General features: G+C 41.7%; 1 protein-coding gene across 1 annotated transcript in view; it reads left to right on the plus strand.

The window, feature by feature from the left end:
* The window catches only part of LOC120941120 (myosin VIIA and Rab interacting protein), a 344153-nt gene extending 321901 nt beyond the window's left edge, over nucleotides 1-22252 (plus strand). The window contains exons 15-19 of the mRNA XM_040354396.1: nucleotides 4882-5043; nucleotides 6604-6708; nucleotides 11380-11440; nucleotides 17856-17977; nucleotides 21580-22252. Coding sequence (XP_040210330.1) covers nucleotides 4882-5043; nucleotides 6604-6708; nucleotides 11380-11440; nucleotides 17856-17977; nucleotides 21580-21612 — 483 coding nt within the window. The 3' untranslated portion in view covers nucleotides 21613-22252. The remainder of the gene's footprint in view (nucleotides 1-4881; nucleotides 5044-6603; nucleotides 6709-11379; nucleotides 11441-17855; nucleotides 17978-21579) is intronic.
* The last annotated feature ends 4437 nt before the right edge of the window (nucleotides 22253-26689 follow it).

A 26689-nucleotide genomic window follows, 5' to 3' on the forward strand; every position in this document is an offset into this window, starting at 1 on the left:
CACCGCCCCCTGCAAAGATGAATATCTCGGTTGTGGCAGCAGCTGCTGCCGTTATCGAGATATTCAACTTTAAAAAGGAGGACGTCTTTTTGACATGGGGCGGTGGTCAAGAGGTTAAGAGACGATTTGCACTTTTCAGTCTGTTACAGCTTGAAAAATGTGTTATCTCCATTACAAATTCTACTTTTACTCCCGTCTCATACTTTATTCTGAGCAAGCGCGGGTTTCTTAGCATACACACGCTCGAGTTTCTCATCGAAAACCAGCCCGACGAGGAACTCGACGAGCAAATTCAGACTCCCGTCGAGGAAAAAGAGAACTTGCTCTCTTTTTTTCTCGTCGAGTTTCCTCGATGAAAAACGTACACACGACCGGTTTCCTCGCCAAAAAAGCTCTCCCACCAAGTTTCTTGATGGATTCTGCCGAGGAAACTGGTCAGGATAACGGTCTGATGGACCGTTTTCATCGGTCCAAACCGATCGTGTGTAGGCCCCATAGGTTATTTAACCTTCGGTTAAAAAAAACACAACTTGCTTTAAAATTTAACCGATGGATTGCTAACCGATAGGTCAAAACCGATCGTTAGTACACAAAACCATCGGTTAAAAATCCACGCATGCTCAGAATCAAGTCGATGCATGCTTGGAAGCATTGAACTTAGTTTTTTTCAGCACGTCGTTGTGTTTTACGTCACTGCGTTCTGACACGATCGTTTTTTTAACCAATGGTGTGTAGGCGCGACGGACCATCAGTCAGCTTCATCGGTTAACGGTCCGTCGGTCCGTTCTCATCGGATGGACTGGTCGTGTGTACACGGCTTAAAGCTGGGTATATACATGAATTCTTCTGGTCTCAGTATAAGACCCCTTTCACACTGAGGAGTTTTTCAGGCGGTACAGCGCTAAAAATAGCGCTGCTATACCGCCTGAAAAACTCCTGCCCAGCCATCTCAATGTGAAAGCCCGAGGGCTTTTACACTGAGGCGATACGCTGGCAGGAGAGAAAAAAATCTCCTGCTAGCAGCATCTTTGGAGCGGTGAGAGGAGCAGTATGTATACTGCTCCTTCACCGCTCCTTCCCATTTAAAACAATGGGAAACCGCGGTAATACCGCCCGCAATGCGCCTCTGCAGAGGCACATTGCGGGCGGTATTAACCCTTTATCGGCCGCTAGCGAGGGGTTAATACCGCACCGCTAGCAGCCAAATCCCACGGCAATTCCGTCGATATAGCGCCGCTATTTTTAGCGGCGCTATACTGCCACCGCGCCTCCCGCCCCAGTGTGAAAGGTGCCTAAGTGTACTTCTGTCGAATGGTCTTGCTGGAAAACCAGCATTTGATCAGCACTTGAAACTAAATATGAGTTCAGGAAACTTACACTGCGCAGCGCTAATCACAGGCAGTGAGACCTTTCCTGATCTCTGCAGTGATAAATGCAATATTTTTTTTGGTTTAATTTATGTTTATGAAACCAGATGATATTGGATGTAAATATTATATTACAGAGTGGGTGGGTCATGGGTTATGTTAGAAACTGTAATATTTGTATTGTTTTTGTGTAAAATTAAAAATTTATAAATAAAGATTATCGGGAAATGTCTCACTGCCTGTGATTAAATGGCTGCATCACTGATATGTGTATCGTGACAGGGGAAGAGTCCCCGCTGTCAGAATACAACAGAGCATTGGTGGAGATCCCTGCATTCACATTGCTTATGTGGATGCGGAGATCATCCAGTGCGTTGAATGAAGCAAAACTCTGCATGTACTGTATATCCTGTGTAGCGCCCTGCTCCTGTTGGGCAGGCGCTATTTGTAAATTTAAGTTATCTGAGCTGTAGTTTAGCTCAGAATGATTATGCCAAATTATTGATTTCTGTTCTAGTTCAGCTGGGTGCATTGAGTATTTTTTCCCAGAAGCAGCTCAGCAGGCATGGTTCCACCGCTGTGCATTCTGGGACAGGGTACTTAAGGGACAGACACTGTTCTGGCGGGGTCTTCCGATCCTGACCTGAGGGCCCTCCTGGCCTCAGGGATGTGATAGCAGTGTTTTTCCTGCCTCGGGGCCTGCTGGCCCGAGGATCCGCTAGTGAGAGTAGGCCCAGGAGTTTCTGGGGCCTACTGGTCCAAGGATGGTCCTGTACTGTCTTCTCTGCAGGAAGAAGCCCAACAATTGAGGATTCCATTAGAGGACACATCCTGGCCAATCTACCTCACAGTGCTGCCGGCTGGCTGAAAGATCCTGGTACTGTGTAGCTGTGGCTTTGGAACTTTTGCAAAGAGCGTGTGTGGTTACACGTCCTGTGGCAGAGGGCTGTGCAACGACTCGACTGCACTCATCTAGTCTGTGGCAGAGACTATTGAACAAGCTTCTCACCGGATGCTAGGTCAGTGAGCGGGGCCTATCCGGTGGTGGCTGAATCCAGTGTGGAAACGGTTTGTCCTCTGGATCCAAGAAGCAAAAGCAAGGTACCTGAATCTCCCCTAACCCTCCATCCCTCTGACTGACTTTTTGTTTAATAAAACCTTGGAAAAAGAGACTAATGCCACGTACACACAATCGGATTTCTGATGGAATAAAATCCCATGTTTTTTTTTGTCGGAAATACGATGAAGCTGACTTTCATCAGTCTTTCATAAACACTATCAGACTAAATTCCGACCGTGCCACTACGACGAGTTCAATGCTTCTGAGCATGCGTCGACTTGATTCTGAACATGCGTGGATTTTCCTCCGATGGAGTTCCTCACAGACGAGCGGAATTTCCTATCGGTTTTTTATCCATAGGAAAAATTTAAAACATGTTCTATTTTTTTACATCGATGGAAAAAAAGAACGATGGGGCCCACACACGATCGGTTTGTCCGATGAAAACAGTCCATCTGACTTTTTTCATCAGACAAACCGATTGTGTGTACACGGCTTAAGTGTTGGTGCAGACATTTATTGATAACTCTTCAAGGAGGATCCCAAGGCAAACACAGTAAGGTAATGACAGGCCCAAGTTCTAACCAGCAGCTCCTACGGGGGTAGTGCTACACCTGCTTAACAAAATTAAAGTGAGTCTCCTTTTCACATGTTTTTAAGTTTCTCCTTATCTCCCTGGGGTAAAAGTCTGTTGTCTACAGAGCTCAATGGTTTACACTGACTAAATTCATATGTAAAACATTTAGAGCTGTGAACTCCCCCTCTCTCCCTCACACTCAACCTGTGGCCCTCCAGCTGTTGCAGAACTACAAGTCCCATATGTGCTGTGCATATCTATCACCGCACATAGCCGGCTTGGGAGCACACCCCCACATGTGCTCCCATAGCAAGCAGCATTTTAGGGGGAAAAAACCTGAGCCAATCACTTCAAGTAAAATTCTTATTACACAAATGATGATTTGACACTTTCTGATACTGACCCTATTCCCCAGATGCTAATATTGGTCAGGAAAGTAACTCTACATAATAATGGGCTAATAGGAAGTGGACAGTATGTGTCAAATTGCCATTTACAAGCTGTCAGGGATTTGGGATGCCTAGTCTGCAGTAGAATTTATCTAAAGGTACAGGCAGCCACAATTTTGTACTTGCATTGCAGTGCTGGAGTTTGGGTATTGATGGGTGTGCTGTCAGGCTGGGTTCACCCTTAGCGAATTGGATGCGGTTTTCTCTGCATCCAATTCACATGACAGGAGAGTGTGGTCGGCTCTTCATGGAGTCGATTCACACATCTCCGAGGTGGCCATGGAGTGCACAGCAGAGGGATCCTGTTCATCTTTGGCTCCGTTTCAGGTCCAAATTCAAGCAAAAATTTGGACCTACTTTGGACCTGAAACTGTAAACGGGGATGCACCGGTCCCCTATCGTGAACCGCTCTGCACATAGTGTGAACCCAGCCTAAAGCACTTATCTTTCAAATATGATATTGTTTTTAAAATTATAGTCCAGAAAAATGAGAGCTGTGACTGAGCCCTGATTGTTTAAAGGAAGGAAATTAAGTAATTTTACATGCAGAGAGATTGTTGTTGATCGAATATTTTTGATAGGGCATGCGTATGCAAAAAAAATAAAATGAAAATGAAAAACAATACTGTATGCAGAATTAAATATACTTAATACAAAACTGAACTCTGGTTTAAAAGAAAAAAAATCTTCAATTATGTATTCTTAAAGTGGTTCTAAAGTCGGAAGGTTTTTTATCTTAATGCAATGTTTCTGGGCCCCTTTGTCTATAGTGTTTGCAGTAAAAAAAAGATGTGTAAGAATGACTAAGCAAGCATAAAAAAATATCTACCATCTCAAGCAACACAATCAAGAGTACAAATATACCATACAAGGTGGCGTGTCATAAAAATAATATTTTCAAAGCAATCAATATCTGAATTAATTCTTTGGATAACACAATACATTTTAAATTATGTTAAATATAATAAAACATCAAAACTGGCATGATAATATTTCCAGATAAATGGTATATCTGAAAATATTTTAATATATTGCAAGTATTATAGTATAATATACAGTATGTTATGTATATGTATATTATGTACTTTTATAATATGTGGGAAGTACTTTCTGCAGCTTATTCCTGATACATAAGTGATACTTATAGTAGAAGACTGCAGCTTTCTATAGTCTGCTGCACTGAACTAGATCTCTCTTGGGAAAAAATATCTATGGTTACTGTGAGGTTCTCAAGAGAGGTAAATATATATATTGTACATTTGAAGGATGTCATTTTAGACAAGGGAAGGGATTTCACCTAAATGCAAATGTTGCTATCTTTATTATAGTTAAATAAGTACTTTGCAATACCTAAAACGAAAACAGACAGTAGGTTAGTCCCCAAGCACAAAATGGTCAACCAAACTCTATTTGATTTATTGATTGCAGGTGTATCTAACAGCTGGCACTGTCTATGGATTGGAAGGACAGCTGGATGAGATTGAGGACTCTGCACGCAAAATCAACAGTGTGACTACAGAAATTGAACTTGCCGATCTGGAGGATCAAGTGGCAACAGCAGCTGCCCAGGTTCATCATGCTGAGCGTCAGGTGATTTATTTTGCATACAGATACAGCATAAAATAGCATTCATTAGAACATAAGCTAGTACTATGGCAAACAACACTTTGTAGGCATTAAGACTGAAAAAAGACCGCATTCCACCTAGTTCAACTTCCCATAATACCTGCTGCTAGACCCAATGGAGGGAAAAACAAAAAAGCCCAGGGCAACTGAGGCTGTATGCCCTTGTTATATAGACTATTTCAGTATCTTAGAATCCAAGATATTTATATTAGTATCCATGGAATGCATCCAGGATTAGGAATATTGGTGCATGCACAGCATTATTACATTTGCGATTGACAGGTCTGAAGAGACTGTGTCTATCTTATCAATTCTTATATAAAGCTGAACTGAAATGGAATCAAAATGGGGAAATTAGATTTTTCTCACTACGTTAGGAGTAACTGCAATTCCCTCTCTTTGTGGTTGATCAAAACCACAATTGTATTTCTTTGTTTGACACCAAAAAAAAATAATTGATTACATGTTAGGGTAATTAAGTGTTAAGGATAAGTCTCAGGGTCAGGTTAAGGGTTCAGTGTAGGCATTAAGTTTAAGGCCTCATTCCCACTGGACGTTAAAATAACATTATAAAAACGCCAGTAGCTTTGCAGTGAGTTTTTCAACTTTTTTCTGCTTTTTTCAATGTTTCTGCAATAGCGTTTTTTATCAGGCGCCGAGATACGACGCCTCACATTCGGACTTACGACGGCGTATCTGGAGATACGCCGTCGTAAATCCTTTGTGAATCCGGCCCCATGAAGGGAAATCGAAGGAAAAGGTAGGTGAACCAACAATGCACTAGCTGAAAGGAACCTATTTAGAAAATAAATAACAAACATTTACAACCCCTTTAACTCTCCTGATCCAGCAACCAGATACCCTACACAGATTCACACAAGGAAAGCCATATTTTGAGCCCATTCATTTACCGTATATTAACTGAAGCCCTGATGAAAGGGGAGATTTTTTCTGACCACTCCAAAACACATTGACTGTTTTTTAGTATAAACTATTAAATTAATCTAGACCCTTGTATCCTGGTCTGGTGCTCCTTCCACATGTTATGTGCATGTTTTGTTTTTGTTTGTTTTTTTAGATAACCTGCTGGGGTACCTATTGGAGGATAGCTTTGTCTGTTATGAGCATCCTAGCCTGAGTCAGTGTGCTCTCAGAATGTTTTTGTCCTCTAACTACTTTGTACCTCGTGGATGCTTTTTTTCTATTTTGCATGGGCTGTAAGTGCACAGCAATGCAGGTTTCAAGGACCTGCACCATCTCCCAAAAGCAGCACATCACAGCACAGAGATGGTTTACATGTGTGCCTTGTGATCTGCTAAAATGCTTGTGAATTATATTTGGGATGGCTAGGTTTGTTGGCGTGCCATTCAGTATAAACAGAATTGCAGTGCACCACACTTGGATACAGGTGTTGTGGTAATGTTACCGTAATGCAACGCACAGATGTGAACTGAGGCTAATACCGCTATAGTATTTTGCATGGGTCTTGTAGTTTTCATACATTAATCTGTAATATTTGTTTAGATTTCAGATATTGAAAGTAGAATATCAGCTCTCAGTGTAGCTGGATTAAATGTTGCTCCATGTGTGCGGCTGACAAGGAGAACCGAACCAACGAATACTAATCAGGTATAAGTGGTATTCCTTGAAGTGTGTAATGTGTTCCATAGATGTATGTTACTTGTTTCACTATATTGTAATGTGACAGGCACATCACATGATAATCTGATATGTCCGCAGTAGCAACAAGAACTATAGATAAACCCCTAAAACGTTGCTTCTGGATGAGTAAGAAATGTGGCTGGGTGGGAAGAATGATGCAGCTGTGCTACCCTTTGGGATAAACCACCTGTGATTAGCACACACAGGATTAATGAAATTAAGTGAAGAACATTATAAGGTGACTCAAGTTTAAAACTGAACTCTGGGATTTCAGCGTCTTTGTACTACAGTATGCGCTGGCGTACTCTGAATTAAGTTGAACAAGGTGCCTGTCACCTCCCAGATTAATCTTTTTTATTTACAACTGACAGTTTTATGGAGCTCCAGGGAGCCTTGATGCTGGACCTTCTGGTCCCATTTACTGTAGCTGCAGAGTTGCAGAGTGCTTTGTGCTATGTGAATCAATTCACAAAATACAAAGCCTTCTGTGAATGGGCAGCAGAGGTAAGGGGCAGGCAGAGCTGCTGTGTATCTCCTCCCAGAGCCCCTGGAGTGTGTACTCTCAGAGATACCATAAAAACTGTCCTACTTATCCCCTAGTATGCCTGCACTTTACAATGTGCCTGAATTCCCGGAGTTTGACTTTAAAGAAAAACTTTATGAATGTGTAAAAGTATGTGGTATAAGTGTAAAAAAACATGTCACACTTGCCTCTGTAGCATCCTTCATTAGATTTGCTGCTTTGAAAATTTGACTTTTCTTGCTATGCTCTTAAAGTCCACAATGTTCCAATCTCTAAAGTATTAGAAAGTTTGCAGGGCTTTTCTAAATAGTCTTCAAAGCAGTAATAAATGACCCCACATTGATCAATGTAACTTACACTTTACAATTACCCAAAATAAATATAAACAACTGTGAATCAATTAAAGTCCTTTTAAATAAACTTATTCAGTGCTTGTTATCTTCAATGTAACATCAAAGATAAGTAATCTGTCACCAACTGTGAATCATACACCCAAAGTGCTCCATAGGTTGATTCCGCTTACCCGATGGATGTGACCTCTTTAGTTAAGAAGGTCATACAGCGCTTTTGGCAAAGTATAAACTTGCTTAATACTGGAGACTTGTTCTTGATATGAGTCCCTCATCCACAAGCCCATAAGTAAGGTATATGAAAGTTGAAAAGGGACCCAAATAGTGTAATCCCGTTTATTAAAACATTAGTAAAATTTAAAGCAAAATGCCTGCTTACATGGATTGGTGTCGTGTTGACTGGAGCAATGATGCCTCCCAGCTCACGCTGACTAGTCAGCATGTGTTCCACCATCCAGCACGATCAACCAAAGACCCGGATGTAGCGTGACCAAGAAGCGCCTCAACATACATTTCGTATTGCTGCATCATCAAGTGTTCTTGGTCACTACAAGGCATTAGACTAAATAGCAAGGGTGTGTGACACAATTGGAGAGGAAAACCTCTCAAATTAATCCATTCAATAACACAAACCTGATTGTGTCTGTGTGTATTTTAATAACCATGGGATATACATAGCTAACTTGTTGTGGTTGGACAATGTTATATAACCCCTCCCACTCCCATAATGGCTCAGTTTTTTGCTAGTGTCCTTGGGTGATGGACCTCTTCTCTCTACTGAGAGAAGCTTACTAATTTTCTTATGGAGTTTTTTCTTCGAGATTATTCTTTTATTAGGATTCCTGGCTGCATCATAGCAACTGTGGCTTCTTCTGCAGCTTCCAGATTGGATGACTTATTATCTGACCTATGATTACCCATACCTAGATCCCGCTTGGATGAAGATGCAGGCTAATGTTGTTTCAGGCACTGGAACATATGTGGGTGCTCATCTTGGCTTTTGATGCATTGTGTTGAGTAAGCCGCAGGGTGCTACACAGGACCAGGGCTGTGGTCTGCCATGGCAGAGCCCTGTCCCTTTTAACCCTCTTGGGGGTATTCCCACTGTGGTAAACGAAACCAGGATGTGGTCTCATCCCTTGTATTCTGTGCAGATGGTAAATATATATGCTGAAGTACGTGCAGGACTTGTGCCCTTTAAATCTGGCATGGGATGCCCCTTTACTGAGCATTTTTGCACCATTTTTTCACGCCAGCTCTGGTTTCTTTGCTCAGCAAATAGCAGCAATCCAAGGCTGCTTCCACGGTACAACACAGACTACCTGAGTGCAGCAGCCTACAGTGCCTGGCTCAGGCTCAGCACATGGCTCTGAGAATGCTGAGGGGGGATGCTTGTTTATCTCCACAGGGTTCTAACACTTGCTGTTTGGATAGTTCCCCCATGTCTGATTCCCTGCCTTCCTCAGGGCATTCTGGATCTTTCCACAGCTCTTCCTTCCTCCATATCTAGGGAGAAATTTTCTGCTGCATTGTTTTACTTCATGGGCAGAATTTGAGTCCTCCTACAGAAGCTGTAAAGCTGTAGATAGGGCTTGGCTGTAGACCTATTGCCCAAGGAAAAGGCAGATTAAGAAGATACCCACTTGTTGCTGAAGCTCCTTTTTTTGCCAGTGTCCAATCACATAAAGGTAGCTGCTTATACAGTAACCCATAGTAAAAGACTAAAGATCTTGAGCTAGATTCAGGTACAGTTCCGACGGGCGTATCAGTAGATACGCCGTCGTAACTCCGAATCTGTGCCGTCGTATATTTAAGCGTATGCTCAAACTGAGATATGCTTAAATGTTGCTAAGATACGAGCGGCGTAAGTCTCCTACGCCGTCGTATCTTAGTTGTCTATTTACGCCGGCCGCTAGGGGTGCTAGATTTACGCATAGAATATGTTAATGACCTAGATACGCCGATTTACGAATGTACTTGCGCCCGCTACGCCGTTTAAGTAAGGCTTACGTCCGGCGTAACGTTACCCCTGCTATATGAGGCACAGCCAATGTTAAAGTATGGACGTCGGAACATCTGTCAAATTTTATGTCATTTACGTAAGTGGTACGTGAATGGGGCTGTGCGTAGGTTACGTTCACGTCGAAAGCATTGAGCCAACGTAACTTAGGGAGTATATGCAACGCGACTCTGAGCATGCGCGCGCATTCGCGGATCGTTAGTGAAAAAAATTACATGGGGTCACGGCTACTTTGAATACAACACGCCCACTACCTTCCACATTTGAATTAGGCGGGCTTATGCCTGCCTAGTTAAACTACGCCGGCGCAACGTACGGCACCAGACCTTTGTGAATAATGGTCTACGTGAATCTAGCTCCTTGTGTTCTGTACTGTACTCCAAGAAAGTATTTTTATGGTCAAAAATGTAAAATCCTAATACTCCAATACCTTGAAATGCTTCTTACGAAGTCACTCCTTCGTTGCCCGGGCGGTGTCTTTGGGATCATTGTTATGCTGAAAGACCCAGCCACGTTTCATCTTCAATGCCCTTGCTGATGGGAGGAGGTTTGCACTAAAAATATCACGATACATGGCCCCATTCATTCTTTCATGTACACGGATCAGTCGTCCTGTTCCCTTTGCAGAGAAACAGCCCCAAGGCATGATGTTGCCACCACCATGCTTCACAGTAGGTATGGTGTTCTTTGGTTGCAACTCAGCATTCTCTCTCCTCCAAACACGACAAGTTGTGTTTCTACCAAATAGTTCTACTTTGGTTTCATCTGACCATATAACATTCTCCCAATCCTCTTCTGGATCATCCAAATGCTCTCTAGCAAACCTCAGATGGGCCTGGACATGTACTGGCTTAAGCAGGGGGACACGTCTGGCACTGCAGGATCTGAGTCCCTGGCGGCGTAGTGTGTTACTGATGGTAACCTTTGTTACGTTGGTCCCAGCTCTCTGCAGGTCATTCACTAGGTCCCCCCGTGTGGTTCTGGGATTTTTGCTCACCGTTATTGTGATCATTTTGACCCCACGGGGTGAGATTTTGCGTGGAGCCCCAGATCGAGGGAGATTATCAGTGGTCTTGTGTGTCTTCCATTTTCTAATTATTGCTCCCACAGTTGATTTCTTCACACCAAGCAGTCTTCCCAGCCTGGTGCAGGTCTACAATTTTGTTTCTGGTGTCCTTCACAGCTCTTTGGTCTTCACCATAGTGGAGTTTGGAGTGTGACTGTTTGAGGTTGTGGACAGGTGTCTAAGTTCAAACAGGTGCCATTAATACAGATAATGAGTGGAGGACAGAGGAGCCTCTTAAAGAAGAAGATACAGGTCTGTGAGAGCCAAAAATCTTGCTTGTTTGTAGGCGACCAAATATTTATTTTCCACCATATTTTGCAAATAAATTCTTTCCAAATCAGACAATGTGATTGCCTGGATTTGTTTCCACATTTTGTGTCTCATAGTTGAGGTATACCTATGATGACAATTAGAGACCTCTCTCATCTTTTTATGTGGGAGAACTTGCACAATTGGTGGCTGACTAAATACTTTTTGCCCCACTGTATATCAGGAATAGTTTGTTGTTTTCTGTGCAAAACAATCCCTTCTTTCAAGGTTTCCACCCATTGTTATTTTAAATAGCAAATGCTGTTGTTTTAGGTGTTAGGATAATTTTCTAAATATGTATAAGATTCTGTTTTGAGCAGTGGAAGAGTTTTTAATCTTATTTATTATTATTTCTTATTTGCTTCGGCAGATTCAAACAATAGACACTTCAAGGCAGCAACGGCGAAAACTACCAGCAACTCCTCTGCATGGTAATGTAATGCACAACATGACAATAATGTATTTTAGTAGAACCTTATTGAAAGCCCTACACCATTAACTGGGCAACATTCTTTTGATGCTATTAAAACATTGGGGTCAATTCACTAAGATAAATACTGCACAATTTTTTTGCATTACAGTTTTTCTCTATTGTTTTGGCTCACTTCTTGAAACAGAAATTACATTCTCAAAACTCTAAGATCATTTGGCAAAACAGTCTTACAGTTTAGCACAACACTATAACTCACGTGCAAAAGCTCATATCTCTCCCAAAACTGTTTACTCTTGCTTCAAAACCATATTCATTTCCCATATAAAGAGTCAGTGCCCTCAAAATGGCAAAGATTCTTCTCAATTGCTTTGGCTCATTTCTTGATACAGACCAGACATTCTCTGCTCTCTTGGTACTTTTGCCAAAATAACCTGGATGGTTCGGCACAACACCATGGTTCACCTTCAAAAGTTCATATCTTTCCCAAAACAGTTCGCTCATGTGTCAAAACTAAATTTATTTCTCATTCAAATAGTCAGTGCCCCCAAAATGCTTCATCCCTTTGGCATTGTGTAAGCACTGCAAGCCAAAATGTTTAGATGTTTTGTCTCTATGGCAGAGGACCATTGAAATATCCCTCATGTCCACCTTTCAGTCTTAGCCCAGTCCTTCATTGACAATGGTTACTGTACAGTTTTTGTCTAGCTAATTGAATACAATTGTGTATAAAACTGAAAAAAAAGAAAAGATTTTAGGGTAAGAGTCGCCTCCAAGGTTTGACATCACACATTGCACTCATACTGCCAAGGAAAAATTACTTTACAGTATTGTAACCATTATCATTCACACACAAAGTAACTTCCATACTTCAGAGTAAAAAGAAAATATATATAGCATAATATATGCGGAAATATAAATACACAAACATAAAACAAGGAAAATTACATTTAGCCTACAATGCTGTAAATAAAGCTGGGGTTTTACAACTACTGTAACATCTCTTCACTGGTCGCTGTCCTCACCCTCCCTCTCCTGTCCACCGTCCTCACCCTCCTGCCCACCGTCCTCACCCTCCCTCTTCTGGCCACCGTCCTCACCCTCCCTCTTCTGGCCACCGTCCTCACCCTCCCTCTCCTGGCCACCGTCCTCACCCTCCTGCCCATCCACACGCTGCTGTCTGTCTGGCCACAGATTTTCGTCAACATCACAGCGTATATTCTCCCTTGCGATGCAACGAGGGAAGAAACGGCGTGCATGTTGCAACCATCCCCTACACTGATCTCCTGTAATATCCTCACAGGCAGAGTCCGTTGCATGGAGCAGGGACCTCTGATCTTGAGCCCAATGCTCATACACCCTCCACCTCCAAGCGGAGAAAAACTTGTCAATAGTATTGAGGAAAGGAGAGTAAGGTGGTAGGAACACCATATCCATCCTTGGATGAGCAGTGAACCAGGCCCTGATAAGCGGGCCATGGTGAAAATTCACATTGTCCCATACAATTATATTTTGTGGTAGGTGAGGCCCTATGAGACCTCTCTCATTTTCAGGGATCAAATCCAAATGAAGGTGGTCCAAGAAGATGAGGAGCTTATGTGTATTGTATGGGCCAAGACTGGGCATGTGAGTGGCCACACCATTCTCAGAAATGGCAGCACACATAGTTATATTGCCCCCTCACTGGCCTGGGACATCCACCGTGGCCCGGTGGCCAATAAAATTATGGCCATGTCTTTGGCCCTTGGCCAGGTTGAAGCCAGCCTCATCCACATACACGGGTATGTGAGAGGTCTCGTTTCCTTCCAGTGCCATTATTCTCTACAATAGAGTAAAAAAAGAAAACATCAAATCAGTCATACAGAAGAGTCATACACTAGAGTTACAGACAGCTACATAGGAATGTTCTATGTTCCACAAGTTCAATATACTACTGGCCAGTATTCCAGTGGTTCCAAACCTGGGGTACATGCTCTTCTCAGAATTGGGGACCCAGTCAAATACTGGGGCCCCGCCACAGCTTTAAATGTTCCGGGCCAACATGGTCCTGGAACCAGGAACACCGCGTGGCACGCGCACCCCTGTCTGGTAGGCCATCTCGCCGGGGGGCCGTGATGTGTGGTCACCCTAAAGGTGGGTGCCACCTCAGGAAAAGAACCCTGCCTCAATGGCGTCTGCTCCAGAAGTACCCTCCCCCAGCATGCCCCGCGAGAGAAACTCCCTCCCGATTGGCTGCTGGCAAGAGGCACCCCAGCCTGGACTCCACTGTCGCCCCGGGGTGGTATGACACCCCAGCAACCACAGAATGGACCCGCAGCACAGCCCAGCTGAAACAGAGACCCTTTGTAAAATTGCAATCAGAATCAGAGTCAACTACACTCTGATTATCCCTTAACTTTTACAGTAATAGCACTGGTACTTGGAAGTACACAGGCGCTACATCTACAATATTTTTCTTGTCATTGTTAGTATCATATGTAACATCCCACTGAGGTAAGATACTGTTATACTGTAGGCCTATCACACACACTAAATGAATATGTAAATGAATAAACATATTTGTTGCTCTATGCACAGTGTCCTGTCCTATACATTATATAATTCCATCATTGATTGTGAGGCCATGGTTGATGACATGGTCTATAATTGTGGCCCAAATTTCATCAGGAAAAGCATGGTGTCTTCATGCTCCTCGGCCTCTTCCCCCTTTTCCACCACCATGCACCCTTACTCCTCCTCCTCTTCTTCTTCCTCGAGCAGACAGTTGCCATTGTTCATTTACTTGGCCAGGTGACTCCATGTTCAGAAATTGTACTGGTCCTGCATGGTCAAGCTCTATATATACATGTTTAGCAGCATTCACAATCATGGACAGCACCTGTCAGGTACAGTAACTAAACATACTGTTTGATTGGTCATCTGAGACCAACTCCAACTCCTCCTTCGTTAGTCAAGTTCTAGTTGCACCCGACTGTCAATTGCTGTAATCATTTTATCAAATGTTCCAAGAGATTCATATATGGTATTCATGGTATTATGTTCCTGAATAATTTTGACAATTGAACAGACTATTGTGCATGTGATGACTTAAACAATGAAATGACGCTGACACGTTTTGGAGAGAACGACCATTAGACTGAAGAAATTACAATCAGTTTAGATCAACAAGATCTATTCAATTGGAAATTGTGCTAAATGTAGGCTACTTGTACTTAATCATTTGAAAGATGTATTGAGACAGTGAGACATGTACTGAGACATTTGCAATTTGATGAAATTAATGAGAAATGCCATTCAGTTGTGAACAATTGCGAAGTGGTTTGGAGATTTGTCCATGTTGTTTTGAGAATGTCATTTCTGTTTCAAGAAATGAGCCAAAACAATGGAGAAAAACTGTAAAATAACCCATGCAGTATTTGTCTCAAAAGCAGTCCTCCTCATGCCGAATGACATCTATGGGTCCCTGCTGCTAAAGAAAACAAAGGGGTGGGGTCACCTGGGTGATATTATTGTCCAAAGATGGACATGTCGTTATTTGGTCAATGCTATCACTTTGGTGACCCTGTCCCTTTGTTCGTTTTAGCTACGGAGACCTGGAGATGTTATAAAATTTGTGATTTTTTTGCATGGAGGTCACCCTAAAATTCAAACCAGACCTAAAAGATCTAGTACAAACTATAGGGGAACTCCCACGCTGTCCTTTGTTTACAATCACCTGTTAGCTGGGAATCCTTGATGTACAGCTGAATGAGCCAGTCAGGGATGGGTCACTGAGTGTAGGATGCCAGCGAGTGTTAGCTCCCTGACAAATGGTAGTTTTGACTTGGGGATGTCACATTTAGCAACAGTAGTTACTTTTATCTAGATTTGGTAAATACCAATTGGCTAGACCACAAGATAATTACAGCAATATTAAAGCCTTGTTTTTATTTTTAAAAGAAATAACAAACATGTTACACTTACCTGCTCTTTACACATAGCAGTCTGGATCCTCCTCTTCTTGGGTCCCATGCCGTTGCTCTTGGCTCCTCTCTCCTGTTGGGTGGCCCTGGAAAGGCAAGGCTCTTATGGATATCGCTGGATCAAGAGGGGGCTCCAATAAGTCTTTTAGGGGGGCTGCTGCACACAGAAGTTTTTTTACCTTCATGCATGAAATGCATGAAGGTAAATAACCTTGTGCCTATACAACCAGTTTAACAAAAAAAATTCAGCGAATTGACTTTAATGTACTGTAATATTGCATTTTTTGTGATTATTTACTACAGGTAATTACCGCAAATGCAGTGTTTAATTGTAGTGAATTGACATTTCAGAAATTGTATGCAATGTTCTGTATACAACACAAGTATTGCATGCGATAAGCACTAGTGCATTGGGGCACCATTGGCAATGAATGACAATGCACCGCAAGGCACATTCATTGATAGTGAATACTATGCATTAACACTTACAAACACATGCTCACAAATGTGAATGTGGCCTGAATATAAAGAAAACAAATTTAGGTTCATGTGAGACACTCACTCTTACCGATTGCTAAACTTTCTCCCGATTCCTAAACTATCCCCTGAAAAGTCTCACCGATACCTTTTAATCCTCCTAGTGAACTCTATCTCATGCAGCTTTCTTTGATGGTGTGGCGATGATGCTGTACTGCTACTGAATTTAGAGCAGAGTTGCCACACTCTAGTAGGCTGTGCTTGGATGAGGATCAGTTGCAGGGGATGTGGCTATCAACAACCAGTAAGTCTGTTGAACAAGCCTCCCTGCACATATAGCAGTTAGAGGGTTGTGAAAAACCATTTAACACTGACATGGGGTGATTGCACTGATCAGCTTTAAATCATTTGTAAAACTTTTATCCCAAAAGGAACAAAGAACGTTTTTGTAACTGCTTAAAGAGTTGGGCTTAAATTTGTTTATGTACCTAAATTTGCTAGTGCATCGTCCTTCATCCAGAGTGTAGGCAACATAACAAAGAAGGTGTCACCAGGAGAAAAAAAATGAAAAAACGAAACTAATGCAGCCACCCCATCTAATGGTTGGTAAGCTGCAATATATTTCATTTTTGTTTTTTGGGGTTAATACCTCTTTAACATAAAAGCAGAGTTTGGCAACGAGGGTTCTCCTTTTTATAGGATTTAAACCTTTGTGAGTTTTTTTTTCTTTTTCATCCATAAAAAATGTATTGAAGTTTTCAATACATAAACAAAACAGTACATGTAGCTCTTGACAACAGTGGGTGTTAATTTACAAACGCTTCATGTACACTGATGCTGGTAAACGGACGTTTATGAGCAGTTGGACGTTTTTTCAGCTGCTCCTGAACTTTCTTCTATGTTATCTTATCAGTACATATACACAGGGTCGATTATAGGCAGTTGAGTTTAGAAGTATTTTTTGGAAAGCAAAAAAAATGCTTTCAGAACGGATGTTAAGAGGCATTTGAAACTTGTAACAGCTTGTAAACGCGGTAACTCGCATTTAGCTGCGTTTTGTTTACAGGCGTTTTCATTTTTGACAATTTGAAAAAAAGAAATGCTCTTTTAAATGCAAACGTGGCTAAACGCGGCATGTAATCACGGCAAAATTGACCTTTTTAAATACGATCTGTCAAGTTAAATTGTTCAGGAAAGGTTCTAAGACGTCCCGTGTACATTAAGCCTAATAGATGATAGACTTTGCAAGTGCAATTACAAAAAAATTCTCTAGAGCTTAGTAAATGTGTGGGAGCTCTGCCGATTTCCATCGACCAATTATATGCATGCAAAATGCATTTTTTTTCCTTGCACCTTATTGGGTATTGTTTACAAAGTGAAGCTTCGCCACATACACCAAACTCTGGGGAAAATTAGTGCAATTGCACTTGCAAAATGCACAGTTTCTAGTTGCCTTTAGTAAATCAACCCCAATGTATTCTTGTTATCACCTATACCAGATGGACCTTGTAGATTTAAGTACCCCTGTGTGTTGGGCTGTGAAGTTATACCCCAGGAAATGAGGAGCTTTTATTGTCATCTGTGCCTCTGTTCCGAAGATTTCCCTTCACTTCCTGCAAGAACAAAAACCATGCTTGGAATTTTTATTTAACAGTGGACAGTGCAGTCTACATCAAGTGTTGGCTTGATGAAGAGAGAGGAGCAGATGAGTGCTTGCCATCTCAGGCTACAGGGCTGTGAGTTTCAATTGATGCACACAGTGTAGAGAGACACAGATCTAATCTCTGCATAGGATGTTGCAAGAGAAAGGAGCCATCCTGAAACAGGAAACCTGGGGCAGTGATCATGGCACCAGTTTTGAGCAGATATAATGAAGCTGCATACTCAGTAAATTATTAAATCAACTGCTGAAAATGCTTAAAAAAATGGTGTGTAATATCACTTTAATGTTATTTCTTTCTCTTTTTATATGTAAAGATGAAGAACTTCCAGAACATCCAGCAGTGAACGCCCTAAAGGCATTTAACAGAAATTTTATGCTACAGGGATCTTTAACTCAAAGATCTAGAGAATGGAAGAGTACGGCTAAAGAAGTCATGGTGAGCAACATGCTTATTAGGTTTTCTGTTTGTACAGTGCAGAGACAAGACACCAGATGTCAGAAAACACTAATTGTTGCAGTTATCTAAAATAATTAAAATATTAATTGTATTTTTCAATTAAAATTATATCAATCTCCTGTAATCCCTTTTTGTAGTGGAGTTCAGACTACTGAGCTCTACTGCATGCACATGTGCTGACTTCTCTATCTCATTTATTGTCCATGTAAATCCTCACCTTGTGAAACAACCCATTCCGTTTAAAATAGAAAAGAAAGGCAAAACATTTGTGTCTATGTGTATATATACAGTATAAAAAGAAGGGGGGAAACAGGAACCACCACCTGAGTGTAGTATTAGAGCACAATTTAATGGCAAAGTAAGCAATAACACTCACATGATTAAGATTAAAAACAGGCTGTGTATGGTATCTCTCCTGGTGTCCAAGACAGGCACCCACACATTCTACAGATGGCAGGGGGTCTGCTGTCAGTCAGCGGTGGTGCGTCCATAAAGGGCGCAGGAGCGTCACCCCCTCTCCATTACCGCTCTAATCCCCATAGATATCCCCCAAAGCATCCTCCCAATGTTGAGGGCTTGTGGCCTGGTACGGTTCAGAGGGGGGGGGGGCGCGCTCTCTCGTCCCCCCTCTTTGGGGGGAACTCCACGCCATTTTTTTACATTTGGGGTGGAGTTCCCCTTAAAATCCTGAAGGGTCTGGTATGGATATTTGGGGGGAACCCCATGTAATTTTTTTAAATTTGACACGGGATTCCCCTTAATATCCATACCAGACCTGAAGGGCCTGGTAATTAAATTTGGGGGGACCCCCACGCATTTTTCTTTTATTTTATGAATGACTTTTCTCTGTATTGCCGGGAGCCAACAATTCATTATAGCCGCGAGTGGTTTTAAATGACTTTTTTTTCTTCAGAAATTACATTTTGTGCAGGGACAGTTCTAAGCACGGGAAACATGCGCCACTTCACAGGCATACTATACACCCCCCCAGATACGAAATTTAAAGGAACAACTCACTTTTATTGTTTCACTTTAAGCATTATTAAAATCACTGCTCCCAAAAAAACGGCCGTTTTTAAAACTTTTTTTTTGCATTGATACATGTTCCCTGGGGCAGGACCCCAAACACTTTTTAGGACAATAACTTGCATATTAGCCTTTAAAATTAGCACTTTAGATTTTAAACGTTCGAGTCCCATAGACTTTAACAGGGTTCTAAAGTTCACACAAACTTTTGGTCTGTTTGTAGGTTCTAGTGCAAACCGAACGGGGGAGTGTTTGGCTGAAGCCATTTATTATCAATCAGCTGTGTTTACTCTTTTTAAATCATATCACAATAGAAACTAGCCAAATGACCCTGATCAAAAGTTTACATACCCCAGTTCTTAATACTGTGTATTACCCCCAACATCAATAACAGCTTGAAGTCTTTTGTGGATGAGGCTCTTTATGCTCTCAGATGGTAAAGCTGCCCATTCCTCTTGGCAAAAAGCCTCCAGCTGCTGTAAATTCTTGGTCTGTCTTGCATGAACTGAAAGTTTGAGATCTCCCCAGAGTGGCTCAATGATATTGAGGTCAGGAGACTGAGATCGCCACTCCAGAACCTTCACTTTATTCTGCTGTAGCCAATAACAGGTCGACTTGGCCTTGTGTTTTGGATCATTGTCATGTTAGATTGTCCAAGTACGTCCCATGCGCAGCTTCCTGGCTGATGAATGCAAATCTTCGTCAGGTATTTTTTTATTTTTTTCAATTTTTTATTTAAATACGACATATTGTAATACAGAGACCACAATAATGGTAAACATCTAATGGATCACTTCCACTTACAAAACAACATGCGTAGATATTGCATTGTCAAAACTGTTATAAACTAGTAGATGGCACTCCAGACAATGGGCTTCAGGATCTAGAAAGTCCCTGCATTCCCGCACAATTTTTGAAGGTAAAAACTGTTTTATTTAAACTGTGAAAAGAGTAGGTATGACCCTGAGGGTCAAGCAGCAAAGGAGAGTAGAAGCAAGAAAAGAAAACTGGGGTCTCTGAGTCCCAGACTGAAGGTGGGGTTCCCCACTACAGGGGTGAGTGGCGAGGGAGTGGGTGAGATAGGGAAGTCGCGAAAAGCTTTTTGGGCAATCCGCCAAGTTTCACCCACAGTGGGGTGTCTAGAATCCTTTGTAGCAAGTTTGTCTGGTAATGCATCCACCTGGATCCCTGCCAGGAGTCGTTTCACCTGAACCCACTGTTTCAGAGGACCATGGCGGCACCGGTCCGGGATTTGTGTCAGATGGCAAGCCATATGATAAAGGTTGACATCCGGCAAGGCCATGCCGCCCCAATGCTTTTGGCACTCATAGAATAGACTGGGCCAGCTACAGGGATTTCTGGGCCCACAGGAAAGAGATGATAATGTGGACCGGTAGGGCGTGCACGTGGTATAACAACCGAGGCATAATGTTAATTTTTACTATGCCACACCGCCCGAACCCCCAGTATTTTTTAATAACATACTGCATTCATCTTGCCATCAATTTTGACCAAATTTCCTGTGCCTTTGTAGCTCACACATCCCCAAAACATCAGCGATTCACCTCTGTGTTTCACAGTAGGAATGGTGTACCTTTCATCATAGGCCTTGTTGATTAGCATTTATGGTTGAGGCCAAAAAGCTAAATTTTGGTTTCATCACTCCAAAGTAGTTCAAACTTCATGAGGGTGGCTTGAGGGCCCAACATCCTATAGTGGGCATTGTGCTCACTGCCTGGCACCGTGGAGCTTGATTGGCATTTGCCATTGAACACCAGAATTGACAGGTCCGCCACTGGTCCCCTGTGCTTTTCACAGATGAGAGCATGTTCACCCTGAGCACATGTGACAGATGTGAAAGAGTCTACAGGCTACACAATGGCACCCTGACTGCCATCAGGTATCGGGATGAAATCCTTGGACCCATTGTCAGACCCTACGCTGGTGCAGTGGGTCCTGGGTTCCTCCTGGTGCACGACAATGCCCGGCCTCATATGGCGAGAGTATGCAGCCAGTTCCTGGAGGATGAAGGAATTGATACCATTGAATGGCCCCCACACTCACCTGACCTAGATCCAATAGAACACCTCTGGGACATTATGTTTCAAACCATCCAACGCCGCCAGTTAGCACCTCAGTCTGTTCAGGAGCTCAGTGATGCTCTGGTCCAGATCTGGAAGGAAATACCCCAGGACACCATCCGTCATCTCATTAGGAGCATGCCCTGATGTTGTCAGGCATGCATACAAGCACTTTGACTTCAGCCCTCTGTAGGTTGATCATTTATATTTTCATCAAACAATGTGGAATCCTCTCGCTCCCAACACATTACCAAGTCTATATTAGTATCTAGTTCTGCAACAGCTGGAGGGCCGCCTTCACTTTTTTTAGGGAAACAAGGGACAGATTTTGTATAACTTGCAGTACCTAGTAGAAAAAACAGGAACTGTTTTAAAAAGGGGAGTAGAAAAATTACTGCTGTACAATATTCACCAACAGTACAAAATTGCACTTTTTTCTAACCTGTTATTCTCTTTTTAAAATTGTATTTTCAGGAACCTACTAAAGGCTCAACCATAATGTATTAAAGACCCAAATTTATACTGCCAAAAAGTATGATGCCTAAAGCTGTACACAAGAGTGCCTTTATCTGACAGCCATTATGTTATCCATAAAAGAAATAGACCCTTGTGTGATGTTACAATGCCTATATCATCAGGCTTTGTTCAGATACCTCACTGGGAATGGTCAACATTATGGTCTAACTGGAACTCTGCCTTAAGTTCTTCGGAGACACCAGGAAAAGGTTACTGAGTTTCAAGAAAGGCTCTGTGTTTTATTATGCACTTTTTTATTTCCATCCTTGTACAAACAGTAATGTGTCCAAAACTGTTTTTGTATTCTTCATTTTTGATGTATTCATATACCAAATGAAATGAAAAAAAAAAGAGCAAATGTTTTTGTTGTAAAGGTGTTTTCAAAAATCTATCTAGGGGGTCTTATATGGATACTGTACTGTTTTCTATTAGGTGCAATTTGACTACTGAAGTAAGATACTTCTAGTATGTAATTGCCTTCCATAGTCACATTAAAGTTCCTAAAGAGATATACTTGTACAAGTATGCATACAAAATATTTTGTGCAATGTTATCTCCAGTAGACTTGTGCATTCGTTTTCTTCCGATTTTCGGGTATTTTCGTTATCGTTTTAACAAACCAAAACGAACGCGCAGAATCTGAAATCCGAAACATCCAACATAAAAAAATGCTTTATTTTCATTTTCATTGCTACAACAGTTCGATATAGGACAATATAGGAGATTCGACATGACGCTGACAATAGAAATCTATATCTATCGAACCTGTGGTCGAATGTGCCTAACCTTAACACTATTAGTCCAAGATTATTCTACATAGAGAGGAAAGATTTGACATAGAGAGAAAAGATTTGACATTATAGAGACAGTGTTGGGGTAGACCATTCGACAGGAATGATGAAGATTCGACGAAGCAGAGAAAAACATACAAACGTTAAATCTGTCATTGAAGGCTTATGGTGTCTGTTGAAAGTTCTAAGAAGATTTGACAAGCAGCTAAACTGTACGACGCCGCAATCATACATTTTCGGTCAAATGCTCTGCCCATAGGCTATAGAAGAATTCAAATGTTAGTTGACTAGTTATATTAATTTATAAATATAATTATTACTAGTGTCATACAACATTAAAATTCTGCTACAGCTTGTAGGCGGAACATTCGACCGGAAATGTACGATTGCGGCATTGTACAGTTTAGCTGCTCCGTCGAATCTTCTTAGAACATTTGACAGACACCATAGCCTTCAATTGATAGATTTGACCTTAATTCGGATTTTCGGACGAATGCATTTTATAACGAAACAAAATAAATAAAAACTCATTTCGGGAGTAATTTTTCGGACGAAAACGAAATTCTGAAACAAAATATTTCAGTGCGCATGTCTAATCTCCAGCACCCAATAATGATGTTTGTGGTAATTATAATAACATAAAAACACTGGGGAAGATTTTTATTAAAATTCAAAAAAATAAAGTGGCTATTGCTATGGTAACCATTTAGATACTTTGTTTTTCTCTGTAACCTGCCCTATAAAAAGGTAATATCCCCATTCTTTCCATTATTCTTAATTTGGCCCCATTTCTCCCATCCCATAACACTTAGGCCTTCTGCACACATTATGTTTTGCCTCTGGGCATAAGATTCCAGTGTTTTCAAGCAGGCGGAAAGCACAGCCTCGCTGCCATCAGCCTGTAAAACTCTTGAAGCAGCTGAAAAATGGGGCAGTATGCACCTAGGGATGACTGGCAAGAACACAGACATTCTACATTCTGGGCATTTGTCCCTGGGCGCATACTGCTCTAAATATTAGTATCACTTGGTGCCCCATCCAGCCATACCGTGTTTCCCCCGAAAATAAGCCCAGGTCTTATGCTCGTTTTGGCAACAAAAGACACCGTAGGGCTTATTTTTGGGGTAGGTCTTAACATGTAATGTGCTGTTGTCTCTGCCCCTCTCTCTCCCTGTCTGACAGGAATCCCCAGTGTGAACTAAGTTAAAATGCTTGTAAAAATCCTATAATCCACTCTATTACAGTATTATATAATGTACAATGTGTGTGTTTCTGTAATATAATTGTGCCAAAACCTTTGTTATAGCGCTGCCCTGCGCTTCTGTGACCCACCAGAGCTCTCCTCCCCACAATTATGTTACAGAAACACACACATTGTACATTATATACTACTGTAAAGCCCTGTACACACGATCGGATATCTGATGGAATCTAATCCAATGGATTTTTTTGTCAGATGTCCGATGAAGCTGACTTTCATCAGTCTTGCCTACACACCACCAGTCAAAAATCCGACCATCTCAAAACGCAGTGACGTAAAACACTACGACAAGCTGAAAAACATTACGTTCAATCCCTCCGAGCATGCGTTGACTTGATTCTGAACATGCGTAGATTTTTATCTGATGGAGTTCCACACAGACAATCGTATTTTTCTATCGGTTTTTTATCCATAGGAAAAATTGAAAACATGTTCTATTTTTTAACACCCCGTGTACATAAGGCCTTTTAAGGATCTATTTATAGTAACTGCTTTTACCCAAGATGCACACAACTTTCACCAAAGTTCCACACAGTTTTCTGATTGTATTCTGTTGGGAAAATGTTTGCATCCTGGGTGACATTTGTGTGGATCTTGTGTGAAAACATTTATAAATTGACTCCCCGAAGTGTATGTAGAGCCATAAAATAAGGAATATAATCCCTGCCAGTTTACTGTCTGCTGTCTGTGCCCTGTTATTGAGATCTCTCTATACTTCCTGCTCTAGAGATGCAAAATCAAATGAGAGGAAAACTCGAGAGGATCCCTCTTATGCCGCGTACACACGATCGGTCAATCCGATGAGAATGGTCTGATAGACCGTTTTCATCAGACCAAACCGATCGTGTGTGGGCCCCATTGGTTATCTATCCATTGGTTAAAAAAATTTGAAACTTGTTTAAAAATTAACCGATAGATACCTAACCGATAGAAAAAATGATCGTTTGTAGGCACGTCCATCGGTTAAAAATCCACGCATGCTCAGAATCAAGTCGACGCATGCTTGGAAGCATTGAACTTCGTTTTTTTCAGCGCGTCATTGTGTTTTACGTCACCGCGTTCTGACACGATCGTTTTTTTAACTGATGGTGTGTAGGCACGACTGACCATCAGTCAGCTTCATCGGTTAACTGATGGAAAAATCCATCAGACCGTTCTCATCGGATTGACCGATCATGTGTGTACAGGGCATTAGACAATTGTCATCAGAACAGGTGTCCCCTTTGGAAGGTTTCCCTCCTCTTTTGCTGCTGGGATATTTCTAAAATTAATGATTTTTTTTTTATTTTCTGTCTGAATGACAATGATGAAAAGGACAAAAAGAATGGTAATCCTCCCCAACAGGAACACAGAGAGCAATAACACTTTGACAAAGGGTCTAATTTTGACCAACTCTATCCAAACACAAGGTGGTATATCAGTTTAAGTTGTCTGGTAGAGAAATACAAATTATTACAAATAAAAGAACATCAACATAGAAATGCAGCTTTTTACCTGTATACTTTGCATGTGCAATAGATTGGAATGGATGGTGTGCAAGGTTTTTTGTACTGTCCTTGCTTTGTTTTGGGACATCATTAAAATATGTCAGAGTATCTTTCATCAAAATTAGATACAATCATCCATTTCCATTGATTGGACTATAATCTTATTATCAAATGACAACAGACAAATGATAATGAGCAAGGTATATCCTTGTAATTTGTCTTTCAGCTGTTCAGTAGTCTATTGTACCTTGTCATTGCTTGAAGGAGTGCGGGACCCAAAGACAAGTATGATCTTGAAAATCAACAGGATAGCACTATGGTTCCCTGGAATAATCAATGAAAAGTGTAAAGGAAGAGAGCATCACAAGTCTATTAATGGTCCAATAAAAATGTATTAATCTTGCTAAATTGTCAGTAGGTACAACCAAAGATTTTCAGGAGCTCACATTTCCCAATCATTAGGGCTTGCACTGGTGGTAAAAGGAGGAAATACTGGGGGAAAAGGCCAAAGATTATGGATTGTAATGATGGTGTGGGCACTAGACTGACAGCCTGGCACCCACACTATTGTTCAATATTTCCTCTTATCGCCTTCACACTTTTGTTGGTTCGTTATTTGTCCATCATCTATCTGCATATGCCTTTTTCATGGATCAGAGCCCTGACCACTTTACTGACCTAGTTTAATCCCACACTTATGTAGAGTAGATGGTGTTGGGTCTCTTACTGCTTCCCTTGCACTTGGTTATGTGATCTGTTAAGCACAGAAGATGTATGGGGAAATCACCCTGTACAAATCTGCTGTGGAACATCTAGCACATCAACTTAATGCTATGAAATATTGTAGGTACACTTGGTGGAGGTCTTGTTGACACACGTTTTAGCTTATATAAGAGCAGTGTGTACAGTAAGCTTTTACAAAGCATTTCCATAGTTTTTGGAAAACTTTGATGCAGCGTCTTAAAGTACCAGCACTTTGTGAAGCTTGTCAAAAGCCTGATAGCAAATTGGTTAAAGTGACAGTCAGCACTTGGATTAGCATCTGTGTTTAACATTTCTCAACTGAAGCTATAGGGGGCTATAAGACCCCTTTCACACTGGAGTGGTTTGCAGGCGCTATTGCCCTAAAAATAGCACTTGCAAACTGACCCTAAACAGCCGCTGCTGTGTCTCCAGTGTGAAAGCCCTGGACGGTAAAAAAAGTCCTGCTACCCGCATCTTTGGAGTGGTGAAGGAGCGGTGTGTATACCGCTCCTCCACCGTTCCTACCCATTGAAATCAATGGGACACAGCGGCTATACTGCCGGCAATGCGCCTCTGCAGAGTCGCTTTGCGGTGGTTTTTAACCCTTTCTCAGCCGCTAGCGGGGTAAAATCCCCCCGCTAGCGGCTGAATAACGCCTAAACATAGAGGAGCTTTATTGCCGACATAGCCCCCCGCACCAGTGTGAAAGGGGCCTTAAAGCGGATGTCCGCTGAAAAAAAAAATATTAAAAGCCAGCAGCTACAAATACTGCAGCTGCTGACTTT

This window comes from Rana temporaria, chromosome 5 (assembly GCF_905171775.1).
Source record: "Rana temporaria chromosome 5, aRanTem1.1, whole genome shotgun sequence".
Lineage (NCBI taxonomy): Eukaryota > Metazoa > Chordata > Amphibia > Anura > Ranidae > Rana > Rana temporaria.